General features: G+C 39.2%; 1 protein-coding gene across 4 annotated transcripts; it reads left to right on the plus strand.

The window, feature by feature from the left end:
* The first annotated feature begins 1,855 nt into the window (after positions 1 to 1,855).
* On the plus strand, positions 1,856 to 17,613 carry LOC126823963 (monocarboxylate transporter 14). Of its 4 annotated transcripts, XM_050553034.2 has the most exons (9): positions 1,856 to 2,356; positions 7,851 to 8,207; positions 8,542 to 9,002; positions 9,536 to 9,838; positions 10,752 to 11,191; positions 12,090 to 12,195; positions 13,990 to 14,109; positions 14,770 to 14,916; positions 17,386 to 17,613. In XM_050553034.2, exons 3-9 carry the CDS (start codon positions 8,828 to 8,830, stop codon positions 17,502 to 17,504), a joined length of 1,410 nt encoding a protein of 469 aa, XP_050408991.1. In that variant the 5' UTR covers positions 1,856 to 2,356; positions 7,851 to 8,207; positions 8,542 to 8,827; the 3' UTR covers positions 17,505 to 17,613. The 4 variants fall into 4 exon arrangements, with proteins under 4 accessions (XP_050408991.1, XP_050408990.1, XP_055957985.1 ...); XM_050553033.2 differs by lacking the exon at positions 7,851 to 8,207; XM_056102010.1 differs by lacking the exon at positions 1,856 to 2,356 and having other exon boundaries at positions 7,665 to 8,207.
* Positions 17,614 to 18,162: the final 549 nt, after the last annotated feature.

Genomic DNA, 18,162 nt, shown 5'->3' on the forward strand with positions numbered 1-18,162 from the left:
GGCACACTGCATGGTGGATGCCCGTCTTCATTAGGCCATTCGGATGAGAACAGTAGGATTATAACCCCATTTCATTTCGCTGTTCAGGAAAAGCGTCCTCCATAGCACACTGTATGGCGCATGCCCATCTTCATTAGTCCGCTCAGGCCAGAACAGTAGTACGTTAAACCCCAATTTCATTCCATTTTTGTACATCGTTTTGTTTTATTATCAAGCTACCAGGTTCTATAAATATAGATATTATTTATGTATTGTCGGCCTATTTGTTGAAAGTTAATATGATTTGCTTTATAATATAATATAATTTAATATCTAACCTACCAGATGTCACGTGTGATATAAATACATTAAAGATACTTCCGTGTCTAACTATTATTTTCTATTCAAGTAATCATGTAATATTCTTTACATAGGCTACTAATCCTAACCCTAACCCTAGTAAAGAAAGAAGTAGCGTTCAATGCCCACTAGACACAAACTAGGTCATTTCGGGAATAACATATGGTTCAATTTTATTTTAATATTGCGCTTTTGCATGGAGCCACGGTTGCTCAGTGAGTAAGACGTTGTTTCGCTAACCTGGATATCCCGTGTTCAATACCTGTGTTGGCCGAGAAAGTCCATCGGATGTTCCGACATGGTTCCTCTCTTATCAGTGGTGTAGGACGGAGGGTCTGTCAAGGGATAACGTATAGTCGTTCGGATGGTACTGAAACCCGAGGTCCTGCGTAAACATTGACGTGCACGTAAAATAACATTGGCAGTTGAAAAACTTTCCCTCATAGCAGACTGCATGGCGGATGTCCGCCTTCATTAGCCAAATCGGATCAGAACAGTAGAGCGTTAAACCCTATTTCATTTCATTTCGTTTTCGCGTAAAGGTCTTTTAGCTAGCAGGAAACCGAAGGACCCACAGAAAGGCCACGAGGTTGGACGGTTGACCCTACGCCTTGTTATCTATTGGGTTTTCCTCGGGTCAAAGCGAATCGTTGAAATAAAATTGAACCATGTTAGTCCCGAAATGACCTAGATAAACTCTCTCTCTCCCTCTCTTTAACGTCCTACTGTTTTGCTCCGAACTGGGCTATTGAAGACGGGCGCCCGCCATACAGTGTGCTATGAGGCGAATTTTGCCCGTACAGCGGCACTAACTTCGTGAACAACTTTCGCAATAGAAATCTTGGTGCCGATATCTACTCCTTTAATACCGAATTTTTCCGACTTGGTGAGCAACGTTCGCGATAGACATTTTGGTGCCGCTATCGATCTCTTTAAAGGGACAATAACACTCTTGCTGGCTTGACAGCTCCAGAAAATAAAAAATAGCCTTATTCTAAGTACTAGATGTGTTCGTGTCCCACCTGTTGTGTAAATTTTCCATTAAATCCTATTTTACTTGTCCAAAGGGTTCAAAAATATTTTTAGATCCAAGTCACATTTGAAAAGCTTTACGTAAGGCTTTTCAAATCATTTAGTTGAATTTTTCCAATTTTTTTTAAATTAGGTGTGTTAAGATGAAATTTGTATCATCAATTAATTGGAATATTGTAAAATAGTACAATTTGTTGACCAGAATAAAGATTGGGACATATTATTCAGTTACAACAAGAGTGGTATTGGGCCTTTAATATCGACCACCAACTGGTGCAGGTTTCTGAATTACAGCAGAAATATTTCACCACTAAGAAAACTCATAAATTCTTAGTAAATAATAAACAAGATCAATAAATACGTCACGAAAGGAATGTGAATGTTATTTCATTCAATAATTGACTGTATTATACATGTTTCAGATGGTGACTAATAGATCCATTGATTAAATATATATGTACATACATGGTTCTGATAATGACTATTAGATTTAATAAAAATGGTGTGATATCTATTCACTGCAAGAACGCTAACGCAATGTGATCTTGGAACACACTCTATTGGGTAATGTAACTAGATGGTACCGTATTGATAAAAAGGCATCAGTATCTGGAATGGGATCGAATTGGTAACTAGAATCACATCGTATTGGTAACTGGATACACATCGTATTGGTAACTGGATACAGATCGTATTGGTAACCGGATACAGATCGTATCGGTAACTGGATACAGATCGTATCGGTAACTAGAATAAGATCGTATTGGTAACTGGAATCACATCGTAACTGGATACAGATCTTATTGGTAACTGGATACAGATCTTATTGGTAACTAGAATCACATCGTACTGGTAATTAGAATCACATCGTATCGGTAACTGGATACAGACCGTATCAGATAGTACTGGTAACTAGAATCAGATCGTATTGGTAACTGGAATCGCATTGGTAACTGGAATCACATTGTTAATCGGAATCGCATTGGTAAGTAGTTACCCATGGCACATGGGGCCACCTTCGAACTAGTATATGATTTCCCGCCCAGGATGCACTCCACCGACCATCAATTCATGTCGAAATTTCAAAAACCTTCTCGGGGGGGGGGGGGGAGGACCCCCGGACCCCTAAACTCCGACCGATAGGAGAGAGCTCCAATTGCGCATACCTCCTACATTTTGTCACTGAATTGTTCTGGGGTTTTGTTATTATTAGTTCGGACTTCTTTGTCTTCTTCAAAACAAAGAAACGCACAGTCCATTTTTCATCATTTTTCTATATTTGAACGAAAATTCATTATTGGTTTTAAATGTAGGGTCACTAATTCTGACTGGTCATACTTTTTGCCGAAATTTGTTTTCACTTGATTGCAGCAAGACACACGAATTTAACAACTCCGCAAGCTTTTCGCATAAAACCCAAATCTAAGGCCTTTAAAATCTCGGGATTCTCGGTTTCAAAATCATTCTCGGTTTTGTTCAGCGACGATTCGTGGTTCCTGTTACAACGTGGCGATGGTAGAGCGAGACTATACCGACGACGAAATGTCACTGTGCGTTTCTTTATTTCCATATGATATTTATTTAAACTTAAACTATATTGCCATCACTTTAAATTATACATTAGTTTAATATAACATTTATAACTGTAATAAAATAAATATAAAATCGATTTTAATATATCCGGCGTGAATACAATATATTGTATTAAAACAGTGATGATAACACGTCATAGGAAAAAATCTAGTCTATCAAGGTAGGTCCATTAAACAGCATTAAACTAAATAGCATGAAATGAAATGGTGTTTAACCTTCTGACTTTCCTCGGATGGTTTAACGCGTGCGCATGAGCTCATAAGGTCTGTCATTGCGCAAAAGGGCGTGGGTTGGATTCCCCGTTCTTACGTGACAAGGAGTAGGATCGCTTGTACAACCCCCCCGCCTGCACTACTGACAGTGACACTGGAAAACTGGACAGAAAACTTCTGAAGATACTGTTTAGACCAACACCATGATATCCATGACCACTAGTTTACTAATGCTTTTTCTCGCCAATATTTTACTTGCACGTAGGGATCTTTAGAAGTGAGAGGAAACCGGAGGACCCGGAGAAAACATCTTGGGACTAACATACGGTAAATTTAGTTCAATAATTCGCTTGTCGTCTTATATATACTATTCAAAAAAAGTAGGGGATATTTGATTTTGGGGGCATAATACTAAAATATGCAAATGACTACGAAAAAAGTCACTATAGAACCTAACAGAAGAAACATTTCAAGTTACATGTGACGCCCAAACGCACCAATAGCTACCGCGTGGAATGCAGGTGATGCTTGGGATCATCATGGGGGTCCAACCCAAGATTTGCACGACTCTGACTTTGAATGTTACAGTCATTGTGGCATTGAATTCCAGGGTGGAAACATCAGTTTAATTGTTTTAGTGACCAGAAAACAAATTTTGATATGCGTCGGCTTACCCAAAATGAAAGGTTACGTGCCCTTGGCATGCTACAGATCGGCACAACACAGGCGGTTGTGGCGCGGACGATGAATGTTTCTCAGTCTGTCATAAGCAGGCTATGGTCCAGATACCGTGATACACAATCTGTACAGGACAGACCACGCCCAGGTCGACCAAGGGCGACAACTCAAGCCCAGGATCGATTTATCCGTACCTTGGCCTTGAGAAATCGCGTCATCACAGCAAATCAGATCAGCGCTCGTCTTCAAACAGACACTGATGTGAGAGTGAGTGGCCAGACGATTCGGAATCGACTGCATAGGGGTCACCTTCGCGCCCGACGTCCTCACGTGATCCCTTGTTTGAGAGATCATCACATTCAGGCAAGACGTCGTTGGTGTAGGGATCGTCAACACTGGGATAATCGACGCTGGAGCAATGTGATGTTTTCAGATGAGTCAAGGTTCACTGTTGATTTTTTGGACAGACGTAGAAGGGTGTGGCGTCGTCGAAACGAGCGCTTCCAAGACGTTAACGTCATCAGACATGATCGATTTGGGGGTGGTTCTGTTATGGTGTGGGGAGGCATCACTGTTGCTGGAAGAACGGCTTTACATGTTGTTGCAGGGCGTGTTACAGGCCAGTACTACCGGGACAACATCTTGGCAGTCCATGTTGTGTCGTTCGCACGACGTCATGGCCGCCGTTTCATCTTCCAGGATGACAACGCAAGATGTCACAGGGCCAGGATCGTTACAGGTTACCTCCAACAACAGAACATCACCACATTACCTTGGCCAGCACTGAGTCCCGACCTCTCCCCCATCGAGCATGTCTGGGACATGCTTGGACAGAGGTTACGTCAACGTCAACAACGTCCTGCCAATGTCCAAGAACTTGCTGCTGCGTTGCAACAGGAATGGGACAATCTGGACCAAAACGACCTTAGACGTCTCATTAGGAGTATGCCACGTCGGATCAATGCTTGTTTGGCAAACAGAGGAGGATTTACCCGTGACCCCGGGTATCATTTTACCCTTATAATGGTCAGTCTGTGCCTTACTTAGTCATTTGGAATAAATCGATGAATGTGAACTTCATTTCATTTTGTCATTTGTTTCTTCGTCAGTTTCATTAGGTGACTTTAATAACACTTAAAAATCAAATATCCCCTACTTTTTTTGAATAGTATATCTGTGGGAGTAAACCAGAGGACCCGGAGAAAACCCGCGAGGTTGGACAGGCGACCCTACTCCATGTCACGTACAAGCGGGGAATTGAAACCACGCAACTTGACTCAATGACAGACCTTGTGATCTAGCGCGTACATGTTAAAGCGTTCTCCCCCCTCCCCCTCAAAGCGGGATAGAACCTGGGACCTCCTGGTCAGCGTGCCAGTGCCAGTGTCAGTGTCAGGTATATTAATCTGAGTCATAAAAGAGAGACGCTATGGATAACATCTTTCTGGTTGAAATGATTTTATTGGTTGAAACTGGATCGTTAGTTAAATTAACGATAATCGCTGAGATACATAGAAGCTATAGTTTATAAATTCGCTGTACAATTTAAGGACTTGAACGACTCATTTGAATCGCCATCTCGGTTGCTTTAAGTATAGACTTGTTATATATTTGTGTAATAATCGACAACTGTTGTCGTACAGTGTATAACTAAATATCATATATTGCTTGTCTCTAATCCGATACATATAGAGATAATCCTCACAGAAGACCGGAGACAACTTCTCATTCTTATCATTAGTATTATCAATAGTATTATTCCTGCTTAAATGACTTACTGTATTGACTGTAGGTTAAGATGGTCTGAGACCAGTGAGAAATGATTATCCCAAAATAACAATGATAATTCCATTTTCATAAAACACCGTAGTTAACAGAAAGATATAAAAAACGTCTTTAGCCAAATTAATGAAAACCTGTTGGTGTGATTCTATTTGTGGCAATTTAAGATGGCAGCTATGACATCGTGTCTATTTCTAGTATATAAGATGGTTTTAATAAATGACAATCAAAAGGTCAGATCAATCGGACAACCAGACAATATGACACACTTGGAAAACTAGACAATATGACACACTTACTAAACACTTATACGTGGAGATCCAAATGCTGAGTGGGCACAATTCCAATTATTTTTAGTTACCCCCCTGGCGTATATTAAACGCGTCCATTTCACAATAGGTCCCCATAAACAGAATGAATATTCATGATGACGGTTCGATCCGGTACCCGGTTTGACTCGGCTTCAATGTTTCCTTACCAGCCGTTTCAACCGGAAGTAAAGTGCTTAGATTTTAAGTAGACTTTGCATTCAGGTATACTTATCTTATTTTCTGCACCCAGAAAAATACTTAAGAACGTTCTTAAGCTTAGATTTTAAGAAGACGTCAGTGTAAGCACAAGCACGTTATTATGTATTCCCAAAAAAAACTTAAGCACAACTTCGATCTTAAACATTGTCAATCTAAGGATTGTCCCTAGCAAGGTATACGGCTTGCTTACCAACCTTAAGCCTGTTTCTGCTTCAAACAAGATGGCTGACCGTAGAGTTATTCGACGGCATTTCCTACATCTTTTGATACCAAAGAGACAATTGAATGACAGAGAAAATCCATTAGAAACATATTCTCGGGAAGAATGCTATTACTATAGAAAATTTCGCTTCTACCCTGAAACCATTTTATTTATTTACAAATTAGTAAACAACACAAAAACACAGTCTACTTTAAAGGAGCTAAGTCGCTAATATTTTGGACCTAGAAATTGGCAAAAATGGGTCGCAACACATATAATAATGTAATATGAATATATATAAACTGTTTTACATTCAATCGTGTCCGTTTTACTGCGAATTGTCATCAGTTCTGTTCGGCGAAATACGTCAGAAGTCTCAACCGCAAGTCAGTTTCTAGCGTCTGGTTATTCCAGTCAACACCGATATTATTTATTTCGCATGCTCTCCAAATAAGAACATGATATCATGTTTGACATGACTTGTGGAATATGTCTAGCCTTATTCTTTGAGCACCTTGTTACAAACGGTGCTGAAACGCATTATGGTACGCATTATGATTCGTGTACCTATGGTAAAATGTTTATTTTGTCTTAAATATTGGATATCAGAAGCCCACCTTTTCCAGGTAAGATCACATCACCGATGCTGATTTAAATTGCCAAAAAATTCGCGTGTTCAATGTCGAAGATTTTGGATGATATTGAGTTACGGACTTAGCTACTTTAAACCGGCAAATAAATCGTGTTTTCAATGTCGAAGATTTTGAATGATATTGAGTTAGACTCAGTTAGAGACTTAGCCCCTTTAAGATCAGACGTTCTCACAATTATTTCGTCTGTTTGCATGTGCTTTCGTTTTTTACATGTGTATAGGGGACATGTCAAATGCATAAAAATCGACCATTTGCCGGGAAGTTAATGTCATTGACCTATTTATAACTCTATGCAGCGATCAGTTTATGGCGTTATTCGCATACCAAAATTGTTTTTATGACGTTAGAGAGAGCATCGTAGGTCTCAGTTTACCAGTCACAATGTGCTTAGACTCATACTTGACTTGTGCTCACGTAAGAACGGTCTTGCGAATTTTCTAGACACTGTATTTTATAAATTTTCTTACGTAAGAAAGAGTGAAGCATAACTTTGTGCTTACTTTTAAGAATTTTCTAGGAACCGGGCAAAATTTCCCTTAGGCACACTGTATAAGACGTTAAACATATTTTCATTTCATTTTCAAGCGTGTTACAATCTGTTAGTCGATCATAGTTGTTTAGTTTAGATAAGGTTGATTTATTCAAATCTAAAATGACGTTTTACCATAAAACTATTAAATATTTATAACTCTATTCTACGTTTAACACATAGAATTGTTAACACTCAATTCTTGATGTGTCACAGGGAAAGACAGTGATTTTATCCAAGTGTCAAGGTATGGATTGGTTCCTTGTTCTATGTCACAATAAATATATCATTGAGTTTCAGTTAACAATCTTGTAACGGGAGAGCAACCTATGAAATTAATCAAGTCGTGTGTTCGTCAAGACGTACCTTGATAAAGATGAGAGGTATCCTCGTCGAAATGTCACTTAGTATTAAACTCAGTAATTGTGTATCTATAAAATTGTACCCTGTGTTAATATATTCAATTACTAAATGCCAATCAAAGACGAAACAAGTACCTGATCTACCTCAACTAACAGTTATGGAGAATAGTGGAGTTTAATCACACACAACTGTCTGACACTGTGACGATTAGTGGTTGCCGTTTGACGACCTTCTTGAAATGCAGGATGTTAAATTTGTAGAATACAATACCGTGATGTTGAATTACAGAACCAGGTTATTGTGCGTTTATTGATGATTCTGTTTAAATTTATTGTCATTCCAGCTAGCGTAATTGTTTAAAACAATATTCGAATATTTTTAATAATTATACGGTAATATATGATATAGCTTTTATAACCAGAGGCGTTTAAACAATCAGAATATTATTGTTTTCCCATTTATGATTTTAATTAAATTGATCGATCGAAATTCAAGCTAATGGAATACTTTAAAATAATATTATAAAACGTTTAACAGTGTGATGTGTGACAGTCATGTAACCAATAATTTGTTTTTTTAACCAATTGTATGCCTATTGGTGACTTTCTTCAATTGTTCGTGTTTTCAGCTTACGTAATTGTTCAAAATCAAACGTTTAACAATATGATGTGTGACCACACAGGAATGTAACGTTTATAACCCGCAACATTTTCTAACCAACAGAAGATTATTGTAGGATTACCGATGACTTTCCAGCTTACGTAATGGTTTAAAATCATATTTAAAAATGTTTAATAATTACAGTGATGTGTGACCAGAAAGTGTGAACAACGATTCGATTATTTTACTAAATAACAAATGACCAGTGTAATGATGACCAGTTAAAGAGGAAAAGACATTCCTCCAACTTCAGAATGAGGTGTTTCAGAAAATGTGAACACTGCATACCTGATTCGATATATCCATATATATTAGTTTTAATAACAATATTAGTTTATATACCAGTAGCCGGACTCGTACAAAGTTTCGGAATTTTTCTGGAACAACTGAACGAGGAATTTTGTCCGAATGACTGTGTTCAACTTTTAGGTAAGTAGTTATTTATTGATTCTACCTGCTTGTGTTCATTATCTAAAGGGGGTGACGTCGGTGTCTTGGTCAAACAATAAGGGTGTTAATTTTATTTGTGTAAGGCATCAGATTTTTTTTTATTTTAGGACAGTGTTTTATTTGTTAATTTTGTGAGAGGTAGAGGTGTTTTCTGAGTCTATATTTGTTGATAGTGTCTGTGTTGATAGTGTCTGTGTTGATGGTGTCTGTTTTGACTGAAGAGACTGGCTTGGTTGTTTTGATAGTGTCTGTGTTTTGATTATTAAAGAGTTGCGTTGATGGTGCCTGTGTTTATATTTTGGCTAAAGAGGATGATGTGGTTGTGTTGAGTAACACAAAGAGAGGATTTATTTGATTAAATAACGCGTCTGACATTAACCAAATCAACAATTATTTTTTATTTGTTGATGATTTTTGCGTTTATGACCGATATCTGTATGTATGATACATTGTTGATGATTTCCGTGTTTATATTTTATAAATATTAATGATTTCTGTGTTTATATTTGCAGCATGGGTAGGGGCTCTAGCTCTAGGATTAAACAGGATATTTTGTTGGGTCACCGTCATTCTACAGCGATTCATATCCTCATTTATTCTCTTCTTATCTGGTGTGTTGCTTTGTTCATCCGGTCTCTTTATATCTTCCTACTTCCAACACATCGGCTGGATGTTCTTGACTTATTGTATAGCGTTTGGTATTGGATCCAGCCTCGTTATGAATTCTCCATACAGCCTGATAGAATACCATTTCCCGCCATCCCATCGTTACCACCTCCTAGCAACCAGTATCATGAACGTCGGAGCTCCATTGGGTACGTAGAATACAATTTGTTCGACTGGCGGGAAAATTAAAGATTATCTAGAACACCTGATACCACGTATAATTTAAGGGTTCACATAGATAAAGGAAACGCGAATAGTGGCCATTAGCATTAGTTAGATAATATAATAGGCATTTGCTTAACCTTACACCATTTTGTATTTAAATATATTTTATAGCGTGAACGAATAAAGGTTGAATTAAAAACCATACAAGATCAAAATGATCAATTCTAATATGGGCTCGCTAGCCGGGAGGTCGGGTGTTCGATCCCTGCATTGGCCGAGAAAGTTCATCCAGATTTCCCGGCGTGATTCCCCCTTGTCAGTGATGCAGGGCGGAGGGCCTGACAAGGACAGCTGTCTAGTCGTTCGGATGGGAAAAAAACCGAGGTCCCGTGTACATATTGACCTTCACGTAAAAGATCCCTTGACAGTTGGAATTCGATATAAGAGTAGGCGATAGTGCCGCTGCCCGGGAAAAATTTCCCTCATAGCACACTGTATGGCGTATGCCCGTCTTCATTAGCCCAGTTTAGGAGCAGAACAGTCGGACGTTAAACCCCATTTCATTTCATTTCATTTCATTTCTAATATGGATTCTGGGCATTTAACGTTTAGGTTGATTTCTCCCCTCCACGTCGATATTTCTTAAACAAACCAAGTAATAATGTCAGCCCATTTTTATTCGTGCATGTCAGCCAATTCGTATGGAGGATGTGGTTTCTTACAGTCTTCACAATTAAAATAATACATTTTTGTAGACGTGAGAGATGGTTTAAAACAATACTTTATTCAGTGTTGGGGAACAGGCTAAACCTATGCAACGCCCCTCTCCCTGTGAAGGTCAGGCTTGTTTAGCAGTGAACATGCTTTATAAAATTATTGTGCTTCGTATTTTTTCAGGTTCGTTTATAATGAATCCTATAGCCGCGTATTTTGACGCAGTGGAGATTCACACGTGGCGTGATACGATGAAGATCTTCTCTCTAGCAATACTGGTTATTGGTTTATTCTGTAGTTTATTTATTAGAGATAACAAACCGTCAGATTTCCACAGTTTAGACGAGGAAACGATAATAGACACCGATAAAACTCACAAAAATGTTGACGAAAAAAGTAGTGACGTGGGAGCTATAAATAATGACGTAATGGACGAAAAGACATCAATCAAAGATGACGTCACTGACAAACAGGATGAAACACGCGGGGTGATGTCATTAAATAATACGATGGAGGGGCCGGATGAATGGCGCTGTTCGTGGTATTTACTGTACGCTGTCACAATCTGGATATTCGCCATCTTTCTTTTATCTTTCTCGATTTATATACCAAAAGTCCACTTTGTAAGTAAATTCATTTCACAAACCAGGCATACTCCGCAAATTTATGTGCTGTCTACTTTTTACTGATATATGCCAATTAAAACAAGGTATCACAAGCCGCTCAAATCAGTACAAATTCTAAACGACTGATTTGAACATAAAGTTGGCAACTACGGACATTTCCGAATGTTCCCATATAGTACAATTCACGATGCTCTCCCCAAACAGAAGAGGAGCGTGAGTATTTTTTCGTGTGCTAATCGCATGTGTGCCAATCCCTCCGCAACACGCTTTTCATGTGTGCCAATCTCACTGACAGATTATCGACATTTTAAAGACGACCAGCGACAAGGTCGGTCACAATATTTCTGTTACATCTTTCTTGTAAATCATTGTTTTTTTTCATCTTGAGTGAAGGCTGTATCATTACAGGCCCATGTGTAGTGAAGGCTGTATCATTACAGGCCCATGTGTAGTGAAGGCTGTATCATTACAGGCCCGCGTGTAGTGAAGGCTGTATCATTACAGGCCCGCGTGTAGTGCGTTCCACCTGCACTTACTATTAAGAGACAGTCGTGAATGCTGATCTCCCTCATGCATGCTAAATGTCATCGCCCCTCATGCCTACCCCCGCATTAAAAAATACAACACGTATCCCCCATCCTGATTTCGCACTAAAATAGGTAATTTTATTTAAAATGCACATGTTGACATACACTTTGATTTTAATTAAAAATGGAAGAATGTACCAAATAGCTTGCAACAAAAGCTAATTACATGCCCATATTATATAAACCTACTAATGCAGTTTATGACGCATTGAGGGTGCTTTCTCATTTTACTCTAGAGCAACCAATAACACTACTTGTTTTCATAAATTCTGTGCTGTTATTTTTTTAAATTTATTATTTAATTTTAGATCCAATATATGCATAGTTTAAATATTCACCCGGAAATAGCCGCATTGTGTATGTCAATAGAGGGACTTGGCGAGGCTATCTTTAGTTTTCTTATTTCAATATTGGGTAAGAAATTTCATGTAAATATTCACATGTCTTTTTTATTCATTGGAAAGATGATTACAAAAAAGTATTTTTTTCTTCTTTCATTTTTGAAAACTAAAATATATCACAATGTCAATTTCCATATCTACCCCACTGCGAATCCGTAATAAGAATTATACATACAACTATAATTGTAGCAGCAATCGATAATACCATGCCGTTTGGCCTCTTGAATGCTCCAACTCATTTCCAGATATTCATTGATATTTCATAAGATATATATACTATTCAAAAAAAGTAGGGGATATTTGATTTTGGGGGCATAATACTAAAATATGCAAATGACTACGAAAAAAGTCACTATAGAACCTAACAGAAGAAACATTTCCAGTTACATGTGACGCCCAAACGCACCAATAGCTACCGCATGGAATGCAGGTGATGCTTGGGATCATCATGGGGGTCCAACCCAAGATTTGCACGACTCTGACTTTGAATGTTACAGTCATTGTGGCATTGAATTCCAGGGTGGAAACATCAGTTTAATTGTTTTAGTGACCAGAAAACAAATTTTGATATGCGTCGGCTTACCCAAAATGAAAGGTTACGTGCCCTTGGCATGCTACAGATCGGCACAACACAGGCGGTTGTGGCGCGGACGATGAATGTTTCTCAGTCTGTCATAAGCAGGCTATGGTCCAGATACCGTGATACACAATCTGTACAGGACAGACCACGCTCAGGTCGACCAAGGGTGACAACTCAAGCCCAGGATCGATTTATCCGTACCTTGGCCTTGAGAAATCGTGTCATCACAGCAAATCAGATCAGCGCTCGTCTTCAAACAGACACTGGTGTGAGAGTGAGTGGCCAGACGATTCGGAATCGACTGCATAGGGTCACCTTCGAGGCCGACGTCCTCGCGTGATCCCTTGTTTGAGAGATCATCACATTCAGGCAAGACGTCGTTGGTGTAGGGATCGTCAACACTGGGATAATCGACGCTGGAGCAATGTGATGTTTTCAGATGAGTCAAGGTTCACTGTTGATTTTTTGGACAGACGTAGGAGGGTGTGGCGTCGTCGAAACGAGCGCTTCTAAGACGTTAACGTCATCAGACATGATCGATTTGGGGGTGGTTCTGTTATGGTGTGGGGAGGCATCACTGTTGCTGGAAGAACGGCTTTACATGTTGTTGCAGGGCGTGTTACAGGCCAGTACTACCGGGACAACATCGTGGCAGTCCATGTTGTGCCGTTCGCACGACGTCATGGCCGCCGTTTTATCTTCCAGGATGACAACGCAAGATGTCACAGGGCCAGGATCGTTACAGGTTACCTCCAACAACAGAACATCACCATCGAGCATGTCTGGGACATGCTTGGACAGAGGTTACGTCAACGTCAACAACGTCCTGCCAATGTCCAAGAACTTGCTGCTGCGTTGCAACAGGAATGGGACAATCTGGACCAAAATGACCTTAGACGTCTCATTAGGAGTATGCCACGTCGGATCAATGCTTGTTTGGCAAACAGAGGAGGATTTACCCGTTACTGACTTGGTTGTGATGCTGTGGTAACTTTGCTGTTTGACCCCGGGTATCATTTTACCCTTATAATGGTCAGTCTGTGCCTTGCTTAGTCTAACGATCATTTGGAATAAATCGATGAATGTGAACTTCATTTCATTTTGTCATTTGTTTCTTCGTCAGTTTCATTAGGTGACTTTAATAACACTTAAAAATCAAATATCCCCTACTTTTTTTGAATAGTATATATAATAAATAGTAAATAATTGTGCTTGTTGTTATTACAGGTGATAAAATAAGAAAGTATGTGATATATCTGTATGCAGCTGGATGTTGTGTTCTGTCTATTTCCAGTAGTCTTTTAATTTATGCTACAACTTATTACCAAGTGGCTGTCTATTGTTTTGGTAAGTAGCTTCATCCATCTAATTGCGATTAAATCTTTTTTTTGTTCTGATCCGTTGGTTTCCTCTAACCACCGGTTACCGGTTAGACGGTCAGTTGACGACAAACTTTGTTTGTTACTGTTGCGTAAATAGAAACGAAATAAAACCAAGTACGGTCTAATGTAAGCAGTAGCCACAGCCGTATCCTTTTGATTTACATGTGCTTGGTCGGGTATATGACTTCCATTAGAATGACGCAGCTTGCTTGTATTTAAGATCTAGTAATTCTTTAATTAATATAGCAAATTTAAACGTTAAAAGTTGTATACACATCCATTACATACGTGTATACTGCCTGTATATAAACACAGAGATGAGTTAACGACCCCCTGTAATATCCACTGGGGTATTTTCTTTGTGTATACACCAGATCTACTGGTCAAATTAAGAAAACAATGTCAACCTAAAAGACGTAATATAGGGTAGTCTAGAACGACATTTGTCCTGTCCCCTCACTGCTTATAGTCCATTGATTGGAGCAGAATTTAATATAGCAAAATGGTCAAAACACTGAAAGGCCGACCGCAAACAATGGCCAACATTCATCATTTCTGTTTAATATAACAACTATTGTATTTATTATTATTATTTTTATTATTATTATTATTATTATTATTGTAGTGCATGGTTCAATGGATGGTATTATGATGAGTATACTATATCCAGCTTTATCACGACTTGTATCAAATATTACGTTAAAACGTTATATATGGGCGGCTACATTTTTTGTTAACGGTGTAGGACAAATTGCCGGAATACCTTTAGCAGGTTAATTAACTTTAATACATATTAACGTTACGCCATCCCGTGGTTTTAAAAATATATGACGTTAGAAAATTTTTGTTTTTAATTAGACGTCAACCAATGGTTACAAATTATGACGTCATATAATTTCCCAGAACGGTTGGCAAATATATGTATGACCTCACATTTATTTCTGCAATTTATCAGTATTATCTATATATATCTGGTTGTTCTAAAGACATGCTGTCTATCTATAGTCCAGACTGTACGACTAGGCCCCACCCACAATGTTGTTCAGGGTACATTAAACATTGGCCAGACTATACCACTGCCTAATCCACAATCTTGTTCAGGCTTCGTTAAAACACAACCTAGACTTGCCCTCTAGCACAACCTAGACTAGGCTGTTTCCTTCATACTACCTGCACTAAACTAGTAGAAAGCTTTCGACCTTGTGACCTTTCGAGCAATACCACAAAAATAACAATTTGTAAATAATTAACTAGATACAATACTTATTTATTGTTAATATACTCAGCCAAATTAAAAACTTGACACTCGATTTTTGGGACTAGATTTTTAATATTTGGTTTAAGGCAACTATTTTAGTGTTATGTTGTGCACAGACGACCTTGACATCAACAGAAAGCAAGAATACGTCTTGCCGAAAGTCCTTGACATTGATAACGTTCGTGATGTCACAGTACCCCCCAAAATGAAATTCACAGACTTGGAGAACAATCGGAATAAAGTGTTTAGTAACGGTTGTGGCCTCCTCTGGCGTCTCGTACTGCTACACAACGTTGAAGGTTCTGCAACGTCAGTGGTGGATTCACTTGCTTACGAACACGTCGACCCAGTTCGTCCCAGATGTGTTCAATAGGATTAAGGTCGGGGCTAAGCGACGGCCAATCAAGGACTTGGACACCGGCATTTCTGGGTAGCAATTGCTGTATGGGGTCGAGCATTGTCTTGTTGAAACGTTAGTCCAGGCCCATGTCTCTGCATAAACGGAAGAAGAACAGGTTGCAAAATCTGATCCCTGTACTGGACAGCATTTAAGTTCCCTTGGACAACAACAAGAGGAGAACGTCCATGTGCACAAAAAGAACCCCAAACCATGACGCTGCCGCCACCAAATCGGTCAACTTCTCTGACGCATACTTGAGCGTAACGTTCACCTCGTCTGCGGTACACTCGGACCCTGCCATCGGCAAATCTCAAAGTGAATCGAGATTCGTCACTAAAGACAACCGAATCCCACTGTTTTTGAGTAAATCTTATGTGTCTTGTGGCCCACACAAGTCGGTTACGGCGATGAAGAGGTGTCAATATTGGTCAATTATAGGGCCACCGAGCTCGAAGACCAGCAGCCTGCCAGCGATTTCGAACAGATTGTGCAGTTAACCTTCCACCAAACATCTCTCTAATTGTGGAGGTTGCAGTGACAAACCTGTTTCTAAGATGACGTAATCGTATTGCTTGATCTTCCTGGAGTGACGTCACACGTGGCGCTCCCGCCCTTGGGCGGTCGGCAATAGTTCCAGTTTGAAGTACTCTCATTCTAAGATTAATTATTGTCTGGCGTGAACAATTAAAGGCTCTTGCAACAGTGACCACAGACTGACCAGCATAGAGCCTACCTATAGCACGTAGACGTTCTACATTTGAAAGGCGCAGCATTTTCTAACAAAGATGAAAATAACAATTTTAATTTGTTTTTCCAGTTCAAGTTACGTGTTCGTGTTCAGTTTAAGCAAACTTGCATCGATTGACCTCACGAGTTTGTGTTTGCACGTGTTTTTCAGGTTTTTCATCTTTATATGCTCAAAAGTAACGTGATCCACGTGACTTGACAATTTTATGAAAATAAAGGCTTCTTACTACTTACTATCGTTAGAAACACTTTAAATTTGTTGAAATTCATCAGTGTCAAGTTTTTAATTTGGCTGAGTATATGTACAGTGTCCCTGGCAGTGCATGCTTTACAAATCGGAACAACCGGTACTATCGTATATATGTCTAATTAATAATTCAGATAACATTTCAGGCCTAAAGAAATACCTGCAATAGGCAGATTTAGCTCTGGCATAATGTATGTTTAAGGTGACGTCTCTTTGTAACATACATCGTCTGTGCATTATTTTCATCACTATTTGCTTACAAAACTCTAAGAGAATGTGGGGGTTGGATGGGCGAATGGTTAGCACGTGCATGCTGTATCATAAAGCCTGTCATTGAGTCAACTGCCGTGGTTTCGAATCCCCGAATGTACGTGACAAGGAGTAGGTTCGCCTGTCCAACCTCGTGAGTTTTCTCCAGGTCCTCCGATTTCCTCCCACTGCTAAAGACCCCTACGCACAAGCGAATTATTGAAATAAAAAAAATGTGGTTTTAATTGTAATAGTATTTATACTCCATGTTATGTTATTGCCATTGTTACGTAGGCCAACTGCCACCCAAAGAAAATATATTGTACATTTCTATTATTAGGTATGGTGTATGACGTCACGAAATCTTATAATATCGTCTTCTTCGTAGCGGCAGGTGTGTTTGGATCAGCCGCCATATTGTTTCTGTTGCTAGCGCTAAAGACCAGAAACAGCCAGTAACCGGAAGTTGACTGTGAACGAACAGTCACAAAGAGCCAGTAAATCTTGTAAAGAAACAGGGGTACAAAAACATTTCAATTCACATAAAGTAAATTATTTCTAAAGAATATTCTTGTTTTCTGATTTAAAAAAGAACTACGTTAAAGTTGTATCTATCAGCAATGTCTCCATCGTTATCGTTGAGAAGGCCCGGAGCAGGAGAAAGAGGCGGGGCCACATGGAGTAGGGTTGGATTTGTTTACAACAAATACGTCATAACTGGAGTACCAATGTTTTCTAACCGACTTAATTCTAACACAGGGGTTGGGTCGCGTGCGCGTTGTATCATAGGGTCTATCATTTACTTCCGCGCTGATGCGTGACAAGGAGTTGCGGCGCTTGTCCAACCTCGTGGATTTCTCCTGGTCCTCTACAGCTAAGCAAAATATTGTAATAGAACATCGAACCATGCTAGTATCGTTTGTGTCGAATGGACGTTAAAGCCCAGTTCTTTCTCTTAATTCGAGCCTTTAATTTCTGGAGAGTATTAAATACGTACACCATCATTATCGGGAAGTGATTCAAATATCGAAAATTTCTACAGCAATAGCACCAATTAATAGGCAGACTAGATGAATCTCGTGGATATCACACACAGACGTTAAGAGCAGAAAATGAC

This window comes from Patella vulgata, chromosome 6, assembly GCF_932274485.2.
Source record: "Patella vulgata chromosome 6, xgPatVulg1.2, whole genome shotgun sequence".
Lineage (NCBI taxonomy): Eukaryota > Metazoa > Mollusca > Gastropoda > Patellidae > Patella > Patella vulgata.

What these genes read in the sequence shown, in the direction of transcription:
- LOC126823963 (XM_050553034.2), top strand. Translation starts at nt 8,828, where the DNA reads ATGAGGTGTTTCAGAAAATGTGAACACTGCATACCTGATTCGATATAT. An exon ending in TTTTCTTATTTCAATATTGG is followed by an intron (nt 12,196 to 13,989) that starts GTAAGAAATTTC and finishes TTGTTATTACAG; the next exon opens with GTGATAAAATAAGAAAGTAT. An exon ending in TGCCGGAATACCTTTAGCAG is followed by an intron (nt 14,917 to 17,385) that starts GTTAATTAACTT and finishes TTCTATTATTAG; the next exon opens with GTATGGTGTATGACGTCACG.